This window comes from Leucopleurus acutus, assembly GCF_964270905.1.
Source record: "Leucopleurus acutus genome assembly, chromosome: 1".
Lineage (NCBI taxonomy): Eukaryota > Metazoa > Chordata > Mammalia > Artiodactyla > Delphinidae > Leucopleurus > Leucopleurus acutus.
In genome coordinates, this window is record NC_139142.1 from 172,337,579 (window position 1) to 172,362,175 (window position 24,597).

General features: G+C 47.8%; 1 protein-coding gene across 1 annotated transcript in view; it reads right to left on the minus strand.

The window, feature by feature from the left end:
- The window catches only part of ENTREP2 (endosomal transmembrane epsin interactor 2), a gene marked incomplete at both ends in the record, with an annotated part of 358,528 nt that overhangs the window by 15,438 nt on the left and 318,493 nt on the right, over window positions 1-24,597 (minus strand). Inside the window, 3 exons of the mRNA XM_082851600.1 lie at window positions 2,216-2,351; window positions 2,894-3,054; window positions 11,851-11,958. Of these exons, the coding sequence (XP_082707726.1) occupies window positions 2,216-2,351; window positions 2,894-3,054; window positions 11,851-11,958 (405 nt within the window). The remainder of the gene's footprint in view (window positions 1-2,215; window positions 2,352-2,893; window positions 3,055-11,850; window positions 11,959-24,597) is intronic.

Below are 24,597 nucleotides of genomic sequence, written 5' to 3' on the forward strand. Positions count from 1 at the left end.
CCACTGGAGGCTAGAAACAGTGGTCCACACCCTTGCTTCCCCTCCTCACATCCCATCCCCTCCGCTCCCTGACGCCATCTGATCTTACCATGCCCCCCCCCCGCCCCGCCCCACCCATCCCCAGCAGCTGCTCCTGCCAAAGTCACTGGCAGCCTCTCAAAAGGTGAGCCAGGTGGACAGGGCTCAGTCCTTCACAGCCTCCGGGCAGCATTTGGCCCATGCCTTCCTCCCTGACCACTGGTTTCTGAGTCCAGGCTTTCCGGGACCCCACCCCATGCCCTCTCCTAGGGCCTCAACCTGTCCGGGTCTCCAGGGCTTCCATGACCATCTTTGCAGCGAACCATGATCTCTCTAAGGCCCCGACCTCAGATCCTAGCAGCCGTGGACACTTGCTTGGATGTTCTGATGACCCTGGCACCCAGTGAGGCCCAGCGGGTGGGTCGGCCCCCCACCTCATGCTCACCCCTCCCTCAGAGCCTCTGCAGGAGCTGCTCCGTCCCCAGCAGCATCCCTGCCTCTCCTCCCTGACCTGCGTCCTGCCGCCCACAAGCCGAGGCTTCATCTCCCAGGGTCCCTGGACACACGCAGGGACCAGCATCCCTGCCCAGGGCCCTGCAGCACCCGGGGCTCCACTCAGGGCTCTGACTGTTACCACAACAAGCGGTTTCCGTTGACAATATTGATTTGAACTGTTTTTATCATGAAGAGAAAAATAAACCCACTCCAGGAAGGCAGAATGCTTTGCTCCGCTTTAAAGGGAAAAATTCCAGAGAATTTCAGTTATTACAAGTCTAGAGATGACAGTCATGGTCACACCACTGCCTCCTTCCTCACAGCCCCATGCCTCTGTTTCTCCCGTGGACAGGAAAACAGCCAGGAGTCCCAGCCGAGTCCCTCTGCCGTGGGGGCCTGGAGAGCCTCAGGACCTCTCGGTGGGAGCAGGCCTGGAGGGAGGCCCCGGGGTGTCAGGAGCCTCTGCCTGGGCCAGGGTGGGCTGGGTGGCTGGCCGGGGCTAGGGGCTGCTGAGCAGTCCCTCCCCAGGACCCCGAGGAGAGTCTGTCGAGCCTCGTCCCTTCCCGTCACACAGCCACTGGTCTGCAGGACTTGATCGCCTTGTGGACGGCACTGTCTCTGGTCGCATCCCCTGAACGCTGAGCCCAGCACAGGGGACCCCAGGGCTGATACTCAGGGGGTGGCGGGAACGGATGGGCCCTGCCGCCCGGCCAGCTCACCACGGGCACCTTCTCACAGGGCGACAGTGCGAGGTTGGGGCCTGCACCGCCTCCAGGCAAGGGGCTCCCGTGGGGACACGTGTCAGGGCAGCTCCGTGGCCGCTGAGACTTCACAGCGTGCCCCTGATGCTCTGGGTCTGTCTGTGTCTCCTCTGACGGATGCGCAGGGCCCAGGAGTGGCTGTAGCCCTGTCCTGGTGCCCCTGCTCCCTTGACGGCTGCCCACCACGCCCCAACCCCTATGGTGCCCTGGGGGACATCCGCATGGCCCTACCACTCCGTCTGCACTTGGGCACCATATGGCCTTTCCCGGTGCTCACATCTCTCTGCCCTGGCTGGTGCCCCTCGATATTCAGCAATGACAATGATGAGGGCGAGGATAATAATAGCAAGAAAGGGCACGTGGCTTTTGCTGAGTCAGACCCTGCCACGTGCCCAGTCCTGTCCATTACAAACATCCTGTTCCATCCGATGTGCTTGGTACTATTATGACCTCATTTCACAGATGAGGAAACTGAGGCCGCACGTCCCGAATGCCTGCCCGCGGGGATCAGGCACCTCCCTGGCTGTAGCTGCCAGGCCTCTGACAAGACCAGGAATCCAGATGAGCTCTCTCAGGTGTCTGGATGACTTTGACAGTGGCCTGTAGCTGAAACAGCCCAGAGACCCCTGCATACTCAGACCATGGCCCAACCCCACCCCGGGGGGCCTCTGCCCACGGGTCAGAGCCTGGGCCCACTCTTTCTGCACTGTGTCCCCAGCACATCTGAGGGGAGGCAAGGAAAGTCAGCACAGACGTAGGGTTGGAATCCCCGCCTGGCTGCCATCTCTGCAGGATCTGCTCGCTGCACCTGCTGCCTCTGCTCCCCCACGACCGGGCTAAGATGACCAGCGTCCCACAGCTTTGCTGAAGGGCTGAGGGAGATGCCAGCGCAGGCAGCAGGACCGGGAACGGGGAACTGGCCTGTCGGGGTCGGGCCTCACCTGGCTGGTGGGGGTCGGGCCCACCACGGCCTCGTAGGGCGGCGGGAGCTCGGCGGGGTAGAGCAGGGCGGGGCTGTTGATGGTGACGCGGTACAAAGTGCCGAATGGGGAGGAAGCAAAGTCCAGGTGGAGGCCCCTGGAAAGGCAGAACCGCGGAACATCACTCCTTGGGTAAGGAGCCCGGACCCGTCCCGTTTCCCGCAAAGCGATCAGACCGATTCCCCGCCTGGAATTCTCGTGTTCTTGAAATAAAAGCCTCATTCGTTAGGCAGTCCTCACTTTTGTTTTTTGCTGGAAACTGACACTTTCAATAAACTCTATGGCCTTTTCCATGACAATTAAAACCATCGTACAGATGATTCAATCTTTAACTAAATGTGACATGTTCTATTAAATGACCATAAACCGACAGCAGTATTGTGTTTTGTGAAGAGTGGAACAGGGCTGCTCCTGCCTGGCTGGGTTTCTTCTCTGATGCCCTGCAGTGAGGCCAGCGGAAACGCACGGGGCTCTGAGCCCTCCCACCTCCCCGGGCTCTGCTGTCTGATCCAACAGGCCTTCATTCGCCTCCCCCTCTGCTCACCTTCCCTGACAAGGAGCACCTCCCCTCCCCCAATGACGGCCTCCCATCCTTGGGCCCCAGCATAGCTCAGGGAGGTGTCCCCAGGGAAGACCCACCTGTGGGCCTCAGTGGTGGGCGTGCAGGTGTACTCCGGGGGATAATAGGGCGGAGGGGGCAGTGGAGGCACAAACTCATCAAAATCCAGGGTCTGGTGGAGGACAGTGCCATGCGGGGTCATGCAGGCCGGGCTGACGGAAGGCGCCCTTTGTGGAAGGAACTGCAAAACAGAGAGGTTCCGAGATCAGGACGGCTGCTGTGGCTCTAACGTTATGACATACGTCTTCGTTATGTCTAACGAAGGGAACTGTGCAGAAGCTTTAATGATGCACTTGCAACTCAGGTACTTAAACCCGTCAGTCAAACTGTGACGGCTAAACACACATTTAAAACGGCAGCTCCGGGAGGATCACCCCCCCTGCTCCGGAGCCTCAGCACGTTCGGTTCCCACGCTGCTACGCAGATGCCTGTCTTCTGAGGCAAAGCACAGTCCGGGAAGTTAGGTTCTGTTCCTGCCACTAAACCTGTCTCCTCTGATGAAGAGCTTGTGGTCAGAGGGGTGCCTGCCGCCCAGGGCTGAAGACAGCACTTCCTGGAGTGAGTTCCTGAGAAAACACCAGACTCTCAGGATGTCCCTCCCACGCCCTCCCCAACCCCTACAGTGACATAAACTTGGGCAAAGCCACTTTGGTACTCCCTCCTTGGGGCCCTGTCATGTGCATTACGAGTATGTTCAAGGCCCTGAGAAGGCCTGCACCAAAAAAATCCGTTAAATTGTTTAGCCCATTCATGGAACATTCCTCAAATATTTTGTGATGGGCCCCTTTGGACACACAGTATCCATCAATATTTGGCAGTTCTAGGGAATTCACACACTTCGGAAAAACACTGCTCTGAGGGAAAAGAATCCTTCATGAGCTCTAGAACATTCTGGGGGGCAACCGCAAGACAGGGAGGCTGCTTGAGCAATGTGAGGTCAAATCACTTAAAATGAAGCTGTCTCTGCCTCATTTTCCATTTTTGTTCTTGGGAGGCACCACCCAATACCTGCTGCTCCTTCCATGGGCCACTGCTCTCCAGAGATGACCTGTGGCGCGGAGGTAGCCGCGGCAGGCTCCAGGCCCAGGGGACACCTCCCCAAGAGTGCCTCCAGCTGTGGACAGACCCCAGGCTACTGAACACTATGCTCTGGGACCTCCCACTGCATGGGGGGGCGGCAAGGGGTGGGTGAGAGCAGGACCCAGAGTCGACTGTCCATGGCCAAGCAAGGACAGTTCCATGAGGAAACAGCGAACTCTCCAAGCTCTGCAGGAACCTGCAGAGATCCACAAAGGGTTAATGTAAAAGATGATATTTGAATGGGCCTGAAAGAGGAAGAGGATTTCAATGAGTGGGCTCGCAGAGGGGCTCCGAGGTCAAGAAGAACAGGTGAGCCAGTGGAAGATGTGTTTACGGAGAGCAAATTTCGGTAAGGCTCTAGAAGTTACCTCCTAGTTCTGGGGGCACTGGGGAGCCAGCGAGGGTGCTGGAGCTGGGCAGCAGCTCTACGGAAGCTGTGTGGTAGGAAGTGCCTCGTGGCAGCAGCGGGTGCGGTGGTGGAACATTTCTGGACAAGTACGGGTGAGGTCGCGATTCTGAATACAGTCCAGGGCTATGAAATCAGCATGCTCTAGACTAATGCAGAAAGAAGTGGGGGTGGGTGGGGGGCATGTCTAAATGTGTGACACATCAGACTGCACGTGTCTAAACGTGTGACACCTGCCTCCTCCACACACAGAGCACGGTCCTTGCCCCTCCAGCGGGTGTGACCCACGGTTTGTATGTTTAGCCGTCTGAGATAGGGGTGCATTCATGGCCAAGGGCGGGGTGGACGTGTCTGCCAGCCTTGACTTTGGAAAGCTGCTCGCCCTGCGGCTACTGCAGGAAGCTGAGCAGCCAGCATGAAGCCAAAGGTCCTGGAGGTCTCATGGGGGAAGATTTTGAATTAGCCTTATCAGAAATTAGAAAAATCAATAACATACTCAAGTGTGAAATGCAACAGCCAAAGCGCTTTTCTGTGGGAGATCCAATCCCACCAGGAACGCGAGAGGTGAGGAGGTCCAGGCAATCCTATTAGCAGGTTTAAATGAGTCAATGCAGTCGCACAAGGGAGGCTTTTTAAAGTCTAAACGACCGTCTCCGTTTCTGCCCTAAACTCCAATGGCCTTTCCGGGGTGGCGGTGGGGGGCATTGGCCTATCTTCGTGGAAGCGTGTCAGACTCAGCAGCATTTACCCCGGCTCCTCGGCTTCCACAGCCGGAGGCCCGCGAGTCACACCGACATCTCCCTTGACACCCCTCAATATCTGTCTGACGAGGCAGCGTCTGTATGGGAGCCCAGGGTCACCAGCTCTGGACTCTGCTCTGAGACAGGGGTGTTGAAGGTCTGCACCCTACGGTCCCAGGCTCCCTTGTAGCTGGCGTCCTGTTAGGTTCTGCCAACGGGGACGCGAGGGGGAACCTGGTGAAGAGGCGGCAGGGAGGGGGGTTCCTGTCACTGCTCCTGCCCCTATGTCCTCCAGCTCTAAGGGTGGCAGAGCTTCTGCTGTTGTCTCTGTGTAACCTCCAGGCCCTCCTTGCTCCTCTGCCTTTCACCCCCGGCTAACCAGCTCCCCGCATGAGCTATGTCGAGCTCCTTTTCTCTCCTGGGCCCTGGCCATGGGGTCCATCATGGGGTCTGGTGCCGAGGGCCCAGCAGGTGCTCTATAAGCATCCACTCCACAGGTGAACACCCGCCTCCTCACTGCCACCTCCCGGCAGCCCCCAGGTTATCTCCTCCTCGCGGAAGCATCTAAATCATCTCTCTGCCTTGGTCTTCTTCCTCCTGTTCTGCTCTAAAAAGCTTTGTTTAGGGGCTTCCCTGGTGGCGCAGTGGTTAAGATTCCATGTTCCCAGTGCAGGGGGCCCGGGTTTGATCCCTGCATGCCGCAACTAAGGAGCCCACGAGCCGCAACTAAGACTCAGCACAACCAAGCAAATAAATAAATTAATTAAATAATATTTTTTTAAAAAAAGCTACGTTTAATCCAATGTGATGAGGTCGCTCCCTTTAAAAACTCTTTTACGAGACCTCTGCTCCCTGAATCCCACCTAGTTTCCAGCTTCTTTACCCACTATCCCGCTGATGCCCCAAATTCCTCCATCTGCCTTTGGAACCAACCCCAAGTACCAAACTCAGGCTGTTCTCTCTCCCCAGATCCCGCCTCCTCTCACCCAGCAACCTCCTGGTCATCCTTCAGGACCCACAGAAATGCTTGCTGCCCACCCGCACCCTCCTCAGCCCCTCATCTGCAGGGCGATGGCCAGGCGCAGAGCCAAGCCTGCATCTGGGTGCGCTGGGGAGGAAATGCGCCCTGAAGCATCCCTTCTTTCCCAGGGGGTTGTGCTTGCCCTGGGCCACCTGTAAAAGCCCTGGTTGGTCCGTGTGGTGACAAAGGTACACCTGTGCCTGGTGAGCGAAGTGAGGTTGGTACCTGGCTGAGGTGTTCACACACCTGGCGTGGGCATCATCGCCCAACCCTCGTCATCCATAAAAGAGGAGTCTGCATTTTAGACCCTGCCGGGGAGAAGCCCATCCTCAGGGGTTTGTTCCGGGAGGTAGGACCCATCTTAGGCACGTGCTATCCTTGGGAGAAAGAGCAGGATTATTGCCACAGTAAAAGTTTTCTGGATGGACCTCTTGCTGGTGAGCTGGAGCTCTCCCCCTGTGCTCCGGACCCTGGAGTGATGCCCGTCCCGGTCACCCGGCTGCTCTCTGGTCCTGCCACCCTTGGAGGAGCAGGGCTGCCTCCTCAAACAGGTTCAGACCAGTTTTAGTTACTACTGTAATTTGCAATGAAATTATGAATGCAGATGGGAAAACTTGCTTGTTCCGTGAAAACCGAGTTGAAGGCTTTGGAAAGACTCGATAGCTAAGCAGGAATTGCTGCTAAGGTAGGTCCCGGCCAGGCAGTCACAACAGGGTGGAGGAGAATCGTAAAATATCCAATCCAAAGGAACTAAATTTGGAAATCATGGAGGCTGCGAGTTCCATGAACTTGATGCAGTAAACACAACCTGATACACCAAAGAGACCCATAATCAAAGAGAAGATCGTGGCCCCAAACCAAGACTGGGGGCCAAATGCTCATTTGCATGTTTCAAGCCAAAATAAAATGTTCATGGTATGTATCATTTTTATGATTGTCTGCTGTGGCTGGCTTTTTAGGTCAAGCAGACACCCATTATGGGTCCTGATCTGAGAGGGTGAAGCAGCACCTACGACTCAGAGACCTTCCTGCTGAACCCAGACCTCAAGGAAGGTCACTGTGGGTCAGAGGAGGGCCGGCCTCAGCGGGGAGAACTGGAGAGGGGAAGATACAGGTGAACCTGAGTGATCTGCGGGTTCCCAGGGGGCACTACAGCCCTCCCTGTCCGGCCAGCACCCATTCTGAGCTCCGTGGGCAAGCCCACAGTAGCGTGTCTGTGACGGCCACGGTACCCTGCCTGCAGCTTCTGCAGCAGCTCTACTCTACAAGGTGTAGGATGAGTGGAAAACATAGATGACTGTAATAAAAGATGAAGTTAACAAGTGTGTGCGAAATCGAGACGCAGGTAATAGCAGACCACGTCCCCGAGGCTAGGTGGTTGGCAAGAAAGTAAGTGGGGAGGAGAATAGTTTCATGGAAAACTGAGATTACACTTAGGAAATAAAACTAAAAATACGAGATTACAGACACTTTGGAGGTAAATGCTTTCTCCACTAAACTGTATCAATACACTGAATTTTATCATCAGATGGTCTTTTGCCACTATTTCCAAACACATTAGAGGAATTCAGCTTGATAAAGTCTGACAATAGACATAACAATTTGCATCTCACGTAGATATGCATTCATTATATGAATTCTCCCCAAACTCTTAATCATCCCAAAATGCCGGTCCACAAAAATAAGAATAAAATTATGGGTTCCTTCCACGTGGGCTAAGGCCTTTGCTATGAGTCGCAGTCTGCTGATGGGTGCCCCGTGGTTCTTCCTGCATAAACTACACCCGTAAGACATTCTCTGACTTTCCAGTTCTGTGTTTTTACAGCAGAGCCTGAACTTCAAGGTACTTGGGAAGCAATGTGTATGCAGACACCCCTTCGATTTTTTTCACGTTTTATCCCAGCCCCTTAGAGTTGTCTGACCCACTTCTAAACTGACGGCAATATATTTAGTGACCCTCTTTCACTGACTCTTTCCAGAGCACTCAATTTTGTTGTAATAGACATAACTCTCTTTTTGCACTCATATTTCATTGGCTCACGTAGTACTAGAATACGCACTTAGAGTCCACATACCACTGGCCTAAACTGGTCTGGGGATAGATACAACTGTCCCTTGGAAAGCTGATGACCCAACTGCTGGGAGCATAAATGGCCCATGGGTGAACCGCAGAGGCTGCGGGGAGTGGGGGTGTACTGTGGGCAGCAGGAAGCGCATCTCCCAGGTGGGATGGAGAACCGCAGCTGGCTGGCCAGCCACATCAGCACAGGTTGGTCAAGAGAGTTATACTGGGGCTTCCCTGGTGGCACAGTGGTTGAGAGTCCGCCTGCCAATGCAGGGGACACGGGTTCGTGCCCCGGTCCGGGAAGATCCCACATGCCGTGGAGAGGCTGGGCCCGTGAGCCATGGCCGCTGAGCCTGCGCGTCCGGAGCCTGGGCTCCGCAACGGGAGAGGCCACAACAGTGAGAGGCCCGCGTACCACCAAAAAAAAAAAAAAAAAAAAGAGAGTTATAACTGTATGTACAAGGAGAACCATTTGCAGAGGCAGAAACAGAACCCAAATCAAAAACAAGCAGCAACTCAGATAGAGAAATGGCCAAATAACTGCCGTGACTTCCATCTCATGGACCACTGCAGATATTCAAACATCTCTCTTTCTGTTGACTTAGCTGGATGGCCATGATTGTTTCAGGTTATAAGATTAAGTTGTAGAGTAACATACGTGGTGTGATCCCATTTTGGCAAAAAGAGAAGGAATAAATGAAGGAAGAAAGGGAAGGAAGGAGAGAAAGATAGAGAAAAGGAGGGAGGGAGGAAAAAAGGAAGATAGACTATGTTCATATGTTTCTATAAGTCCTAAGAAATCAAGAAACAAAGGGAAGGTTCACTGCAAATTGTTCTCAGGAGAATGCAGTGGGGGAGGGGAGATGATCAACTTTTTCTTTATATACCTCTATATTTTATTTGTTTCAATGATCCTATGTTACTTACTTTTTTTTTTTTCTTGCGGCACGCGGGCCTCTCACTGTTGCGGCCTCTCCCGTTGCAGAGCACAGGCTCTGGACGCGCAGGCTCAGCGGCCATGGCTCATGGGACTTGCCGCTCCGCGGCATGCGGGATCCTCCCAGACCGGGGCACGAACCCGCGTCCCCTGCATCTGCAGGCGGACTCTCAACCACTGCACCACCAGGGAAGCCCCCTATGTTACTTCTTTAATTAAAGAGTTTAACAATATGAAGTAAGAAAACTAAAGTCAACTATATCTCAATAAAGCTGGGGGAGAAAAAGACTTGTAAAAAAATTAAAAAGAGCTTCTGAGCCATCCTCAGGGATAACGTAGCTCCCAGTCCCATCCGTCAGGGCGTAACCATGACCCCCTTGGGCTGTCCCACTTCTCCAAGGACACAGCACGTGTGGGTAGGCTGGCCCAGCCCCTGACCCATGTGGTAACAGCCAACCTCCATGTGGCCGCCATGCTTTTTCAAAGCCCATTGACACATTATCTAAGTCATCCTCTCAGTGGCCGTCTGAGGACAGTAGGATGTAAACAGTCTTACTTAGAGCAGAGGCAACTGGGACAAATGGGTGGTGATGTGCCCAAGGTCAGGTGCTGCTCCCACGGGCGCCACAGTCATGGGCTCCCCAGTGGCTCTGCAGGTCAGTGGGGTAACCGGCCTTCTGAGGAGAGTAAAGCTTGGTCTGTTGCACAGTCCGTGGTCACAAAAGGAGAAGAAAACACACCAGCAGCAAACTCATTGATTTCTATTTCCAAGCCAAGGGTCTGAAGTAAACTTACTCACCGAGTATGATACTTAGCCATGAAACAGCCAGGGGTTCTAACGGCAGCTGCTGTAACTGCAGCCATACGTTACATCTGGTTGACAAAGTACATCGAGGACCACTGCCTTTACGGTCACAGCTGCGATGTCCCGATCACAAACCGGGACGTATTCCCTCCACGTATTTAAGAATCAAAATAGATCACATCTGAGTTCTCACCAGATATTTAAACAGGGCCCCTCCTGAGTGAGAGAAATGAGGTTCAGGGAGGTTCGTAGGTAAAAGCCGTGGGACCCCGACCCAGATGTAGCTGACCTCAGACCCAGGATGCCAGGCCGCTCACTTTCTACACAGAGGACTGACAATGACCTGCACATTACGTTTCACCACATACACTATCTTAGCTACGATACGCTTTCTTCTTACTTAGTTGGTAATTTGCATTTTAATTCTGAAAACCTAGGGAATAACAAACCTTCAGCATTTCCAGCCCCGTGGTTCTGTTAGTTTGGCCAAATTGGTGTGATATTTCCAGATCGAGAGTAAAATCTGCTGAGGCGGCCGGAGCCCCACAGTACTTAACCTTCCATTACACGACACGCTGGAGAGAATCGCCAGCATGAGGCCTCAGCGAGCAAGGCCTGAGGTTCATCGCTGCTGAAGAACCGCTTAATTAGGTATCTTTCAGAAGACTGCCGCCTCTCGGAAAGGTCGGCCCGGTTGTGACAGCTGTGTGGATGTACGCAGGGAGAACGAGGCTGCACGCGATTAGAGCCAATGAATTTTTAACGCCTGGGTAATGATGCTCTCTGGCCCTGCACCTTGAGGCACTGATGCACTGCCACGGGGTGGGTGAGAAACAACAAATCAGACAGGCTCCTGTAAGAAAAACTTGCCTTTCTTTTTCATGAGATGCTTAAAACATTGGGGAGGGGAGGCAGGGCAGGTCTTGGAGGGGCCACGGGGAAGAGGGAGGGCAGGGCTCCTACCCTTAGCATGAACAGCAATGTCTTCCCATCACTTTCCCTTTATTTGCTGACTTTAGTGGTAACGTAGTGAGCAGTGGGCTGTGTTCCACTCACACAAATAACGAAGAGCCGTCATTACTTATTGAGCATGTATTAATAAGTGTGTGACCTCTGCTCTTGGCCTCATCACTCCCATGGGGACCAGCGCTTCCTCTTCTCTAAGACCCTGGCCAGAGGTTCTAATGATGGCTGGCCAGTGACCTGTCGCTGGATTTTGAGCTCAGGGTTAATTAGCAAATCTGCAAAGCACAGAGGAGCAGTTTTTCAGTTTGAGAAGAACTCACCTTCTAAACAATCTTCCTTTATTTTTTTTTTATTTTTTGCGGTACGCGGGCCTCTCACTGTTGTGGCCTCTCCCATTGCAGAGCACAGGCTCCGGACGCGCAGGCTCAGCGGCCATGGCTCACGGGCCCAGCCGCTCCGTGGCATGTGGGATCCTCCCGGACCGGGGCACGAACCCGTGTCCCCTGCATCGGCAGACGGACTCTCAACCACTGCGCCACCAGGGAAGCCCCGAATCTTCCTTTATTAAAAGTGAATTCTGAATAGAGCCTTGCTCTGGAGGTGCCGGGCCTAGAGGACATCTCAGGCTACAGGACTGTTGCTAAAATTACTCAGGGGCACAAACCAGGGGCTATCTAGAGGCACGTGATGGTAGCTGGACCCTGTCAACAAGGAGCTCCAACAACACCTCAAATAAATACATCAGTGGCAACAAATGTGTGAGTTTTGTCTTCCAGAGGGCAGAATGGAGTGACCTCCAAGGATCTCCAAGCCCCACGCGCTGTCGGGGCTTATTGTCCTTGGGGCTTCTGCATGGAAGCCAGCGGTGTCCATGATACATTGGTCTCAAACTGGCTGGGGAGGAGGGGCTGGAGCCTGCCATTTTGAGCGTGCTGGGGAGGAAGGGGGACCACTCACCATCTGCAGGACGTCAGCGGAGACCATCTGCATGCAGCACATGGCTGTGGCCAGCGCACACACGATGGTGGACAGGACGTTGAGGGCACACACGCTGAAGAGCAGTTCCTGTGGGAAAAGATGCGGGAGGACGTCAGCGTCATCTTGGCAACGCAGACGGCAGGCTCCCCGGCATTGCCGTCAAGGTCCAGGATGAGGATGTTCAATTGTGGGTTTCTTTTTTCATCATCAAAACTGGCCTTTTATAGACACAGTTGTTTATTCTTGGTTTCTACATGGTTGATCAAATTACTCTTAGATACTAAGTGATGTAGTTTACAATTTTGATAATTATTAGGTAGTCACTGTCTAAGAAAATCTTCAAATTGCCAACATTTGAGTAGGTGGGCAATCTCTGTCAATTATAAAGTGTAACTGAAAATTTTGATAAGAATTCCAAGTTTTTTAAACTTCTTTTCTTGAGATAACTGTAGATTCCCTTGCAGTTGTAAGAAATCATAGAGAGATCCTGGATACCCTTCCCTCAGTTTCCCCCATGGTAGCATCTTATAAAACCATAGCATGATATCATAACCATGATTGACAATGATACAGTCAAGACAGAGGACGTTTCCATCACCACAAGGATCCACCCTCCCTGCCCGTGTTGCCCTTTTATAGACACACTCACCTCTCTCTCCCTGTTCCCCACTCCATCTCCCTTTCCAGACCCCTGTCAACCACTAGTCTGGTCTCCATTTTTATAATTTTGTCATTTCAAGACTGGTATACAACTGGAATCATAAAGCATGTAACTTTTCAGAACTGGCTATTTTCACTCAGCATAATTCCCTCAAGAGTCATCCAAGTTGCTGCATGTATCAATCGTTCATCCCTTTTTATTGCTGAGTTCCATGTTTGTTCATTCTCCAGCTGATAAATAACTGGGTTGTTTTCAGTCTGGGGCTATTACAAATAAAGCCCAGGAGCATTTGTGCACAGGTCTGTGGGTGAACATGAGTTTTTACTTCGCTGGGATAAATGTCCAAAAGTACAATTGCTGGGTCATACGGTAACTGAATGTTTAGTTTCATAAGAAACTTCCTAATTGTTTTCCAGAGCGGCTGAAACATTTTACATTCCTACCAGCAATGTATGAACGATCCAGTTTCTCTGCCCCCATGCCAGAATTTGATATCACTATTTTATTTTAGCGATTCTGATAGGTGTGTAATGATATCGCATTGTGGTTTTAATTTTCATTTCCCTCACAGCTAATGATCTTTTCAAGTGCTCATGTGCTATCTGCTTATCCTCGTTGGTAAAGTCTCTGCTCATAACTTTTCCCATTTTCTAGCTGGACTGTTTGCCTTTTTCTCTTTTTTAACTGAGTGTTGAGAGCTCTTTGTGCATTCTAGATTCTAGTCCGTTGTCAGATACGTGGTTTGCAAATATTTTCTCCCAGTCTGCAACTTATCTTTATCTAGCCCTAGATCGTGGTGATTTTCTCTTTTTTTTTCCTAAAAGCTTTTATAGTTTTACGTTTTACATTTAAATCTGTGATTCATTTTGAGTTAATTTTTGAATAAGGTGTGAGGTTTAGATTAAGGTTTATTTTTATGTTTTTCATTTTGATCTCTACATATTCATTGCTAGAATACAGAAATGTGGTTTGTATCAATATTTGTATTTATCTAGTATCCTGTGACCTCGGGATTTTCTTCCATGCTTAATTTCTTCCTTCCCAATTTGTATGCCTTTCATTTCCTTTTCTTGCCTATTAGCACTAGCTAGAATTTCAAGTATCATGAATAAGAATAAGACGAATAAGACGCCGAGATGAGATATCTTTGTCTTATGCTCTCAGAGGGTTCACTCATAGAATTTTAACTATCCAAATACAATTCATTCTTCTTTAGATAATTTATTGTCAAATCCATGCCAGAAATAGAAAAAAAAACCCACGATTCACAAAAATGACCAAACATTTAGAATAATTATATGTCCTTCAATATACACACTCATACACTACTCATACGATAAATGCAGAAAATACTGTAAATACTGCAAAAATTATTAGGAAAAATGGATCTTTCACCAGAAAGACCATGGTATTAATGAGGTTAGTTTCAATTTTCTAATCAAGGGGTTGACAAATCCTCAAGACGAGGTGGGACATACTCATTGTATTTCCTCGTTAACATGAATTGTACATGCACTGTGAATGTTTCAAATGATGGTCTAGTCTGGGAGCATGCACAGGTCGTGCTCATGGATACTTGAACCCATGTGTTCTAATCAACAGCATCCTTTAAGAAAGTTCCCCAATCTTCTGTAGGCTGCTGTGACTACAGAAGGCTTTGCCCAATCCCCTTCCTCAGAACCTGCTCATTTGTTCTCAAGACTGCCTGTAAGATAGCCAGAAAGGGTGTGATTATGATAATATTACAGAGGACAAAGTTAACCTACCATGCAAATGTGAATACAGAGAACAGAGTCATGTTTTGGAGATTTGTTAGGTGGAACTGAAGCAAGTCTCAGCTTAGGGCTAATTATTCTCCACTCCTGAGGTCAGAGTGTTCTGAGAACCCTGAACAAATGTGGGAAGAGTTGCTACTCCCAAATCTGAGTACTGGACACTGTAACCTCTAATCCTTTTCTCAGATTCAAATAGTTTCTTCATGTGCGTTGGCTAATCAGCATTCAACTGAATACTCCAGGGGGCCCCTCTGAAGGTCCCAGGGTTCTCTCCCCTCCAGTATTCTGTCCTCGGTCTCCCTCAGACCCTCAGCTCTGTCAGCTCAACTCAGGGAGTCTGCAGGGATCCCCCTGAGTTCCCCATCCTGCACTGTCCCCTGGAGACTCTCCCCTCATCGGCTGACCATATTTCAAGGATCACTGTCCTTCACTGTCTGATGTTCAATGTCTTCGTATTTTGTCAGGTTTTTGTTGCTGTTCTTGTTTCAGGTGGGCGTTTAAATCCAGTCCCTGTAACTCTGTCTTGACCAGAAGCTCTTGGTGGCTCTTAGGCTCATCTAAGTATCCTCTGTAACATTCTTAGGGCCACCTCAAGTGTCCTCTACGAAGTTGCTAAAGACGGAGTAGGATGGGAGCTCAACTGTGGGAAATGGCGGGCACAGATGGGGTTGGGAAGAGGCTACGGTGTTTGGATTTTATTTTGTAGGCAATGGGATATTTCTGAAGATGTCTGATGCTGGGAAAGAGATAACGCAACCTGTTTTCACAAATGATAGACAGACCTTTTGCAGAACCTGGGACATAGTTGGTGCTGACCGTTGAAGTGAATGCCCTTCTGAAAGTAACATTAATTTTGAATATAGTCTCATTTGCAACCAAGTAAAACTACTAACAAAAAATAAACACAAATCATAACCTTTTGTTTGAATAAGCGTCATGAGGCAAACACTGCTTTATGTCTCACGGAGCATATTCACTGGAATCACACACCAAAAAGACTTCTTTTTTTCTTCTTCTAGCTGTTTAAATGCATGGCTTTTTGCTAGATGACTACACACCTGGAATTGTGTCTATGTGTTTCTTCAGAATTCTCTTTCTGGCTTAAATAATGCCTTTACCTCTGCCCTTTGATGGGCAAGCACTGAAATCCAAGTTCTATGAAATCTCTTTACAAGGTCATTCAAAATGGCAAGCGTGAGGACAAGGGGGGTCTTGCATAGTGTATCCTGAGTTGTGCTGCTGGTCACTCTGCATACTTCCTTGAATACAATTAAGGAAATCATGTCTATAACGAATCAAGTATAAAACAAAAACAAAAGGAGATACTTAGGGAAACCTACGAATGATAAATTCTTTAAAAATTCTCTCCAAGACGAGTAAATTCCGAATATTAACAACACAACAGAGAAAGGTGACAGCCAGGAGAAATTACGCATTAAGAAACATACAAAATTTAGGATTTTGATTCCCTTGTTTGTTGAAAATATTATTGTCCAGAGGACAAAGGGTCTTATATTCATTACTATTAGCTAATTCACCAGTTTTTTTTAACATGTTTTTGTTTCTTTGAATAAAAAAGAGATTCCAGAGGAGACTGTTACCAGGCAAGGTATAATGAAGGAAGATGAGGAAAGGCTCATAGCGTAAAAAATAAGCGATGAAACCCAGGGCTAACAATAACTGTACATGTGTTATAATTACAAGGGATGGGGTTGGGCTTTATCAGAATTATCCTCTGGAAGCTTCCCAATTACTTGACACAGTAATCACTATCTTAGGGAGTCTTTCATGGCAACAACTGGAGTTCAGTATGGAAAAACAGGATGTTAGGAAAGGTCAGTGGACGTGGTGCAGAGCCTGACGAAAGAAACCACGCCTGTCATTATCTTCTCTGTCCAAGGTGGGAAAGGCCAAGTCAAGAACTTGGGTATGCCCTGATCACTCTTCACCCAGATCCCTTCCTGGGGTTGAGTTTGCAACAGGCATCCTGGAGGAAGGAGGTAACATGTCCACCGGACAAAGTGGAGGCTCACTACAAAGGCGGCAGATTCTCCAGGCTCAGTGTTCCCTTTCTGTAATGCCCACCACATGTGCGGGCATCCATGAGGGGCCTTTGTATCTTTCCCTGAGACTTGAGGGGCATGAAGAACTGACACAGCATGAAGCTCTGGCCACTGCTTTTGCCATGAGTGAGAAAGTCCTTTGTCTCTGAACCGGGAGTCTCATGTCTTCTGCCAGAGAAGTAGCAGCAAATTCTAACAGGTGCAGCAAATTCTAACAGGTGCAGCAAATTCTAACAGGCTAGTTTGTTAGCTTGAAAGCAAGTAAAATCTCAGACCCTGCACAATTCCTGACAGCATGTTTCCCTCCTCAACAAGAGCAGAGACCAGTCTTCTGCTATTCTTTACAGTAGACGATCTCATCAAAATAGGGGTCTGGTAAATATATGTTTGAAAAACGTATGGGATATTTCATTATTCTTTTCTAAATTTTCAGTTTAGACTAGAAGGAAATAACAGGCTTAATTTCCAAATTTCCAACCACACACCAGAAAAATTTACCATCACCTTGAAATAATGTTTTTTTTCAGAGTCTTACATCAAGATTCTGCAAAAACTCTTGGTCATATGATCAGTGTGTGTGTGTGTGTGTGTGTGTGTAAAATCTGTGACTTCCATTTTTCATAAAATTTCTCAAGTGATGAGCCCATCCTGGAACGGATCACATGCCATTTGGCATTTAATTTGTCTCTAGAAAGCAGTTCTTTGTGGGGCTGGCTGGAATACTGATCCTACAAAAGGAGCTAAAATTAGGCTGTCACATGGAGAAGGTAAGTGATTCATGGGGGAATCTGTGAAAGTTGTAATTTCAAGACACAAACATTCTACCTGGAATCCCTATAAGTTTAAGAATTTTTAGCCTTGCTCTGGCCTCTCATGTACCATCAACAACACAAATGCTACTACAAGAGGCCAGGTTTGCTCCTCACACAATAGGTGCTATTTGTTCAAAGGCACTTTTAACTTTGAGCAAAGATCCATGAGGAAATTTACACACTCCACAATGGTGCACAACTGCACCTTATTTGGGAATTCAAAACCTGTCCTCTGCCCTCTGAAGTAATAGCTTTTAGCCTTTAGCTGAAGAACGTAGATTGCCTAATTATAATATGTATAAATAACTATAACTCATAGACTATTTTCTTACAGTTCTATCAAGTTTGAAGATCAAGGAAACTATTTGCCACTTTTCCAGTATTCAAGGATGAGTATTCAGGCAAAAAATATGTTTCTTTGGTGTGTGTGCAGGGGTGGAGGGGATGTACACACACACATATATTTTAATCTTTTTAAAATTCCCTTTAGATTTATTTTTTGATCCAGTGGTTGTTCAAGAGTATGTTATTCAGTTTCCATATATTTGTGAATTTTTCCAGTTTTTTGCTGTCATTGATTTCTAGTTTCATTTCATTGTGGTCGGAAAAGACACTTAGGGGCTTCCCTGGTGGTGCAGTGGTTGAGAGTCCGCCTGCCAATGCAGGGGACACGGGTTCGTGCCCCGGTCTGGGAAGATCCCACATGCCGCGGAGTGGCTGGGCCCGTGAGCCATGGCCGCTAAGCCTGCGCGTCCGGAGCCTGTGCTCCACAACGGGAGAGGCCACAACAGTGAGAGGCCCACGTACCGAAAAAAAAAAAAAGAAAAGACACTTAGTAGATTTCAATCACCTTAAATTTGTTAACACTTGTTTTGTGACCTAACATGTGATCTATTCTGGAGAATGCTCTGTGTGCACTTGAGAAGAATGTGTATTCTTCTGCTGTTGGGTGAAAAGTTCTGTATGTCTAAGTCTGCTGGGCCCATTTTGTTCTAGTCCACTATTTCTGTATTGATTTTCTGTCTGGATGTTCTATTCATTATTGAAAGTGGATTATTGGAGTCTCTTACTATTACTGTATTACTAATTTATCCTTTCAAACCTGTCAATATTTGTTTTATACACTTAGGTGCTCTGATGTTGAGTGCATATATATTTACAATTGCTTTATCTCCCTGTTGAATTGACCCTTTTATCATTATGTCATTACCATCTTTGTCTGTAGAGACAGTTTCTGACTTAAAGTCTACTTTGTCTGATATAAATATGGCCACTCCTGCTCTCTTTTGGTTTCCATCTGCATGAAATATCTTTTCCATCCCTTCACTTGCAGCCTATGTGTGTCCTTGAATCTGAGTGTTTTTGTAGACAGTACACAACTGGATCTTGGTTTTTGGTTTAATACCCATTCAGCCACTCTGTATCTTTTTATTGAGGATTTTGTCTTTTTACATTAATTACTGATATGGTAGGATTTACTATTGCCATTTTAACTGTTTTCTGTTTGTCTTGTAGTACTATTTTCTCTCTTTGGATCTCTTCCTGTCTTCCTTTGTGTTGCATCCTTTCTTTTTTCTTGTTTCTGTATTGATAGGTCTTGATTCCTTTCTCTTTTTCTTTTGTTTAATTTTATAGTATTTTCTTTCTGGTTACCATGGGTATTCCATAAAATATAGTTATAACAATTTTTTATATATATACACATATTAATATACATATTTCCTCTAAATTCTAGATTTCTAAAAATTCACTGTGATTCTAATTAGCCTCTAGCTTTAAAATAAGATCAAACAAAGAATTACCCTATATTTATGTGAATTTTAAAAATAAGTTTTGTCAAGAGATTTTTGGAAGAGAAGGGTCCTGCACACATCAAAATGTATTATAAATCTACAATAACAGAATAGTATGACATTGATAAGGAACAGAAGAGAGTCCAGATATAGATCCTTAAAATAATGAAAAAAGTGGCACATTACATAACTTGTGTTGGGATAACTGACTGACTATTTTTAAAAAACAAAAAGACAAATCTATATGTGAAAAATAGAAGAGAGGAAAATTCTTCCTTGTGAACGTAAATGCAAAAATCCTGAGCAAAATACTGGCAAAGTTAAATCAGATAGCATATTAGAAACACATTATGACCGAGTTTGGTTTATTCCTGTGTTACAAGAATGTTCTAACATAAAATAATCTAATGGAATTCATCACATTAAATGAGAAAAACCATATGATAATCTATTAAGATTAGATGTCAAAACAGCAGTTGATATGTCAACACTAGTTTAAAAGCTCCTAATAAACTAGAAATAGATGAGAGCTCCCTTAACTTAAAAAACTCTACAGAAAATACCAGGAAGGAGATGGGGATGGTGGCCATTATCACTTCTATCCAACACTGTACAGCAGGTCATGGCCGTTAAACTGAGAAGACATTAAACAGAAGTAAACTGGAGGAGAGATCAAGATGGCGGAACAGAAGGATGTGGTGCTCACCTCCTCCCACAGATATGTCAAAAGTACATCTACATGTGGAACAATCCTCACAGAAAACCTACTGAACGCTGGCAGAAGGTCTCATACGTTGTTCGTGAATTCCATATTTGCGAATTCACCTACTTGCTAAAATTTATTTCTAACCCCCCAAATCAAAACCCGTGGCACTTCTGGGGTCATTCGAGGTCATGTGTGGAGCAGCAAAAAATTTGAGCTGCCTGATGGGCATATTCTCAGCTGAAGTTGAACCAGGCAACCTCTGCCTTCTCATTTAACTCATACTATAAACAAGTGTCCTTTTCCAGGTCTATTTACATGTGTCAGATAAGCTTTGCAGAAGCATGAGTTACAGTGCTGTTGGCCTCAAGTCAACAATAAGCTCACATAAAGCAAGGTCTGTACTGACTAGTTGATAAAAATGTTGTGACCAGAGGCTCGCAGGCTCCTCACCTTGTATTTCCCTTGGGAGCAATGATCCTGTACTCACTAATCCAGTGTTGCTGCAGCTTCATAGAAATGACTACTTCAAATAAAGAGAATCAAGTGTATTTGTTAAACAAGATCTAAAAGGCACAAACCGTAAAGGAAAAGATTGATAAAATCAGCTATATTGAAATGTTAAAACTTCTATATGAAAAAAGACACCATAAAAAAAGAAAAAAAGGTCTACAGACTGAGGAAATATTTGTAATATGCACAGTCAAGAAAGGATTAGTATCTGGAATATATCAGAAATCTCTAAAAATAAAAAATAAAAAGACAAGCCAATATGCAAATAGCAAAAGATATGAACAGGTAACCCAAGGATGAAGTAACACGATGGCTCTTAACATGAGAGTGTGTTTCTCCTCCCTGTGGTCAGGGGATGCGTGTAACTCACTTAATGAGGTACCATGTTCCTCCCCTCACAATGGCAGAAGGAGAAAGCTTGGTGAGGACCTGGGAAATGCAAATCCTGATGCAGAGCCGGTGGCGAGCACGTTAGCACAACCTCTTTGCAGAACAACTTGGCGATTTACAATAAAGTAGAAGATGCCTAAGGCCCGGGACCCAGCAATTCCACTCCTAGGAATGTCTCCTGGAGAAATGCTCACACAGGTGCCCAGGGAGACATATACAAGGATATGCAGAGCAACGCTGCTGGTGATACAAATGGCTTTGAAGGCATCCAGATCTCCATCCACAGGGGAAAGGGAAAATAAATGCTGGTCCATCCACACAATGGAAGACTGTGTAGCAGGGGAAACAGACCAGAGACCTGCCACCAAATGGACGACTGTCACCAAATGTCCCCTGAAAGGAGGGAGTTAAAGGTGAATCCGTACAAAAAGAATAAACACCATCTGCGTGAATCTGAGACCAGGCAAAAACTAACCTCACTGTTTAGGGACACAAATATATGATGAACAGCAAAGGTGCAGGGGACATGAGATGCAGCGGGGGAGGGGGAGGGGAGAGGCACTTCCACTGAGCTGATGATGCTTTCTTGTCTAACTCACATGATTGACGTGCGGGGGTTCACTGTGTCACTTTTCAGACCATTCTGTGTATCTTAAATATTGCCTAGAAAGAAATGTTCACAATAAGTCCAGACAGTGCATCTGCTATAAAGAAAGAGCCCCATCTGTACACACATCAATGCACGCACCACCACCTCTATCAGCTGGTCCCCGCAGTACACAGCAGGCACACTCAGTGGCTGAAGAAAAGGTAATGAGTCATCTCTGTGCAGGGAAAAGCAAACCCACAATGAACACCCCAAACCAGCAGCAGCAGGGAGCGGCTAGCACCCCAGGTACAAAGGAGGGAGCCAGGTTCCTAGGACCCAGCAGAAATAGAGCCCAGAGAGGGGTCCCTCCACCAGAGCAGGTAAAAACTCACAGCCTGCGAGAGGAGGAGGCTGGAAACAGATGGCCTGACCTCTCTTTCCATCCTCCCATCTCCTGCTGGTGCCTCTCACCGGGCAAACCCGACCAGAGGCAGAGAGAAGAGAGTCTGGGTGAGGCAGAATGCAGAGACCAGCTTGAGGGGCCAAAGCGAGGCCAGACAAAGGAGGACAGGAAAAGGAGGGGGGATGGGGCAAAGAGAAATAACCAATTATCAATACCTAGCATAGCTATCTATCAACTATCTCTATGATTAACTGAATAAAGCAAAGTTGCTAACACAGTATTAATAAAGCTCCTGGTTAGGTTAAATTTTTTACATATATAAATGCATTTTTTGTAGGAAAAAAGTCTAGAAGAGAATGTATTCATTGCAGGATTATCTATCTATATACCTGTCTATCTATGTATCTATCTACTTATCTATGATCCATCAATTATCTATCGATTTAGTTTTTAAAACTTTCGCAATGGTCAGTTATTGCTTTTATAATGGAAAATATTCAGTAAGCTGCTTTTTTTTTTTTTTTTTTTAGCGGTACGCGGGCCTCTCACTGCTGTGGCCTCTCCCGTTGCGGAGCACAGGCTCCAGACGCCCAGGCTCAGCGGCCATGGCTCACGGGCCCAGCCGCTCCGCGGCATATGGGATCTTTCCAGACCGGGGCACGAACCCGTGTCCCCTGCATCGGCAGGCAGACTCTCAACCACGGCGCCACCAGGGAAGCCCCAGTAAGCTTCTTTTTCAGTCAATGGAGTGTTGAGGAAAAGCCCTAAGGTTTACTGTATAAAATTCTCAGAATAACTGTGGGAATCTGTCATAAGTCTCGACATTCAGGATCAGTCTTAATGCTACAAGTTTTCTCAAATAAATGCCAAGTAACATAAAAATAGGTGACGGCGGGGGGTGGGGAACCCAGATGACAAAATTTTAAACCAATCTTCCAGGCAAGAGAACTTTTCTCGGCTATGATCAGTTTCAGTTGTTTTATCCACCAATATAGCAACTCTAAAACAAATGCTTTGAAAAAAAATAAAATGCCAGGGGAGGGATAGATTGGGAGTATGGGACTGACATATACACACTGCTGTATATAAAACAGATAACCAACAAGGACCTGTTGTATAGCACAGGGAACTCTGCTCAATACTTTGTAATAACCTAAATGGGAAAAGAACTTGAAAAAGAATAAATACGGGTATACGTATAACTGAATCACTTTGCTGTACACCTGAAATTTACACAACATTGTTAATCAACTATACTCCAATATAAAATAAAAATTAAAAGAACAAAACAAAACAAAAAAACAGAGAAAAACCAGAGACCAGTGGTTTGTTACTGGCTCCTGGAGCTGGTGCTGAAGTTGGGACGAGAAAACCAAGGCAGCGGGAAGCTGCCAACCGTGGACACGGCCTCAGACACAGCCAAGGGTTATGAAATGAGCGTCTGTCAAATCCACGTGATGGGGGTGGAAGTTTGGCCTGTTCCTGACATCATACCTAGTTCTGAAAAGGTTCCATTGGCAACATCAACATGCTAGGCCAGTGGCCAGGGGCAGGTACATTCCTCCACCCAGGGCAGGGGTGCAGCCCCTGGGGTCAGGAGCTGCCCACTCTGGTGCGTCCTGGGCAGGCCCTGCAGGAGGCGCTGGGCAGGGAGCACCGCCTCCACGTGGTCACACAGGGGACCGGGATGCCCAGGAGGGCGGGGCTCAACATCCACATGGTTCCTGGAGAGCCCCAGAGCGGGGGCCGTCAGTGAAGGGTGCTGACTGCTGTCAAGACGAGAGGGGCAGGGGGGACCCTCTGAATAAGGGGAAGGACAGGGCGGAGCTGACCACACAGGAAACCAACCACACGTCTACATGGAGACCAGCACACCACCTACACGGAGACCATCGCGGGGCAGACCCATGCCCAACAGAGGAAGCTGCTTCCCTCATCCCTTCATCTGCCAATGCCCAGAGGGACAGGACCTGAGAGGGACAGGATGGACATGTCCCAGACCTCGGCCCACAGATGCTGGGGCAGAAGAGGAAAAAGGGACCAGGCCCCCCTCACAGGAATGGGGCATCCAAACTGCATGTGGAAGGAAGCTCTGAATGAGACCAAATTCTGTGTCCGGACCTGGACGCAACCAGAAAGTCAGAGGGGCAGCCCAAGCTGCATCATTTAAGGAAGGAGAGTCTGCCGGCACCTCGGAGGCAGTGACGCCTAAGGACTCAGTCACCGGAAGGAGCTCTGCGAGGCGGGGGACCCAACACCCCCGGGGGCAGAGCGGGTGATCAGGTACTGCTAGAGTGACTTAAGTGCTCCTACTTCAAATAACAATGCCCCAAGAGGTGTTCTGTTTCCCTGTGGAATGATTTAGAACCTACTGCAGAGCACAGGCAACTCTCCTCACTACTCTGTAATGAAGAATCTAAAAACAAAGCGGATACATGTATATGTACAACTGAATCACTTCGCTGTACAGCAGAAACTAACACAACACTGTAAATCAACTATATGCCAATAAAAACTCATTTTAAAAAAATTAAAAGAAAAAACCAACAACTTTGCAACTTTCGACACTATGTTGTATGCTTATTGGAAAGCCATTTAGAATCTTTTTTTGTGTTAAAACACTCCTGTCATCTATAAGCCTGAATGCTAAGGTCTAGAAACCAGTACTGACCACGGTGGACAAGGTCCTCGAGGGTGCCTGTGGGGCACATTTCGGTGAACCTCAGTTGACTTCAATTACTGGGCTTCATGTCCTACTGCAAAATAAACTCCCCAGGACATAAAGAGCAGAAACAACCCCTAATGTACCTCTTTTGCCTAGGAATTGAGGGCCAGTTAGATTTGAGCCTGCTTAAAGGAAAATCTCAGCCTTGAAGGAATCAGTTAGTTGACAGGATAAATCCACACAGTCACAAGGCTATCGATTTAGCTTTGATTATGCAAGACAGTCACCGTTAGAGTCCTCTGTCTGGGTAAGCGCCGTATTAATCCAGCATCCACTTGGCACCACTGTCCTTTAAGGCC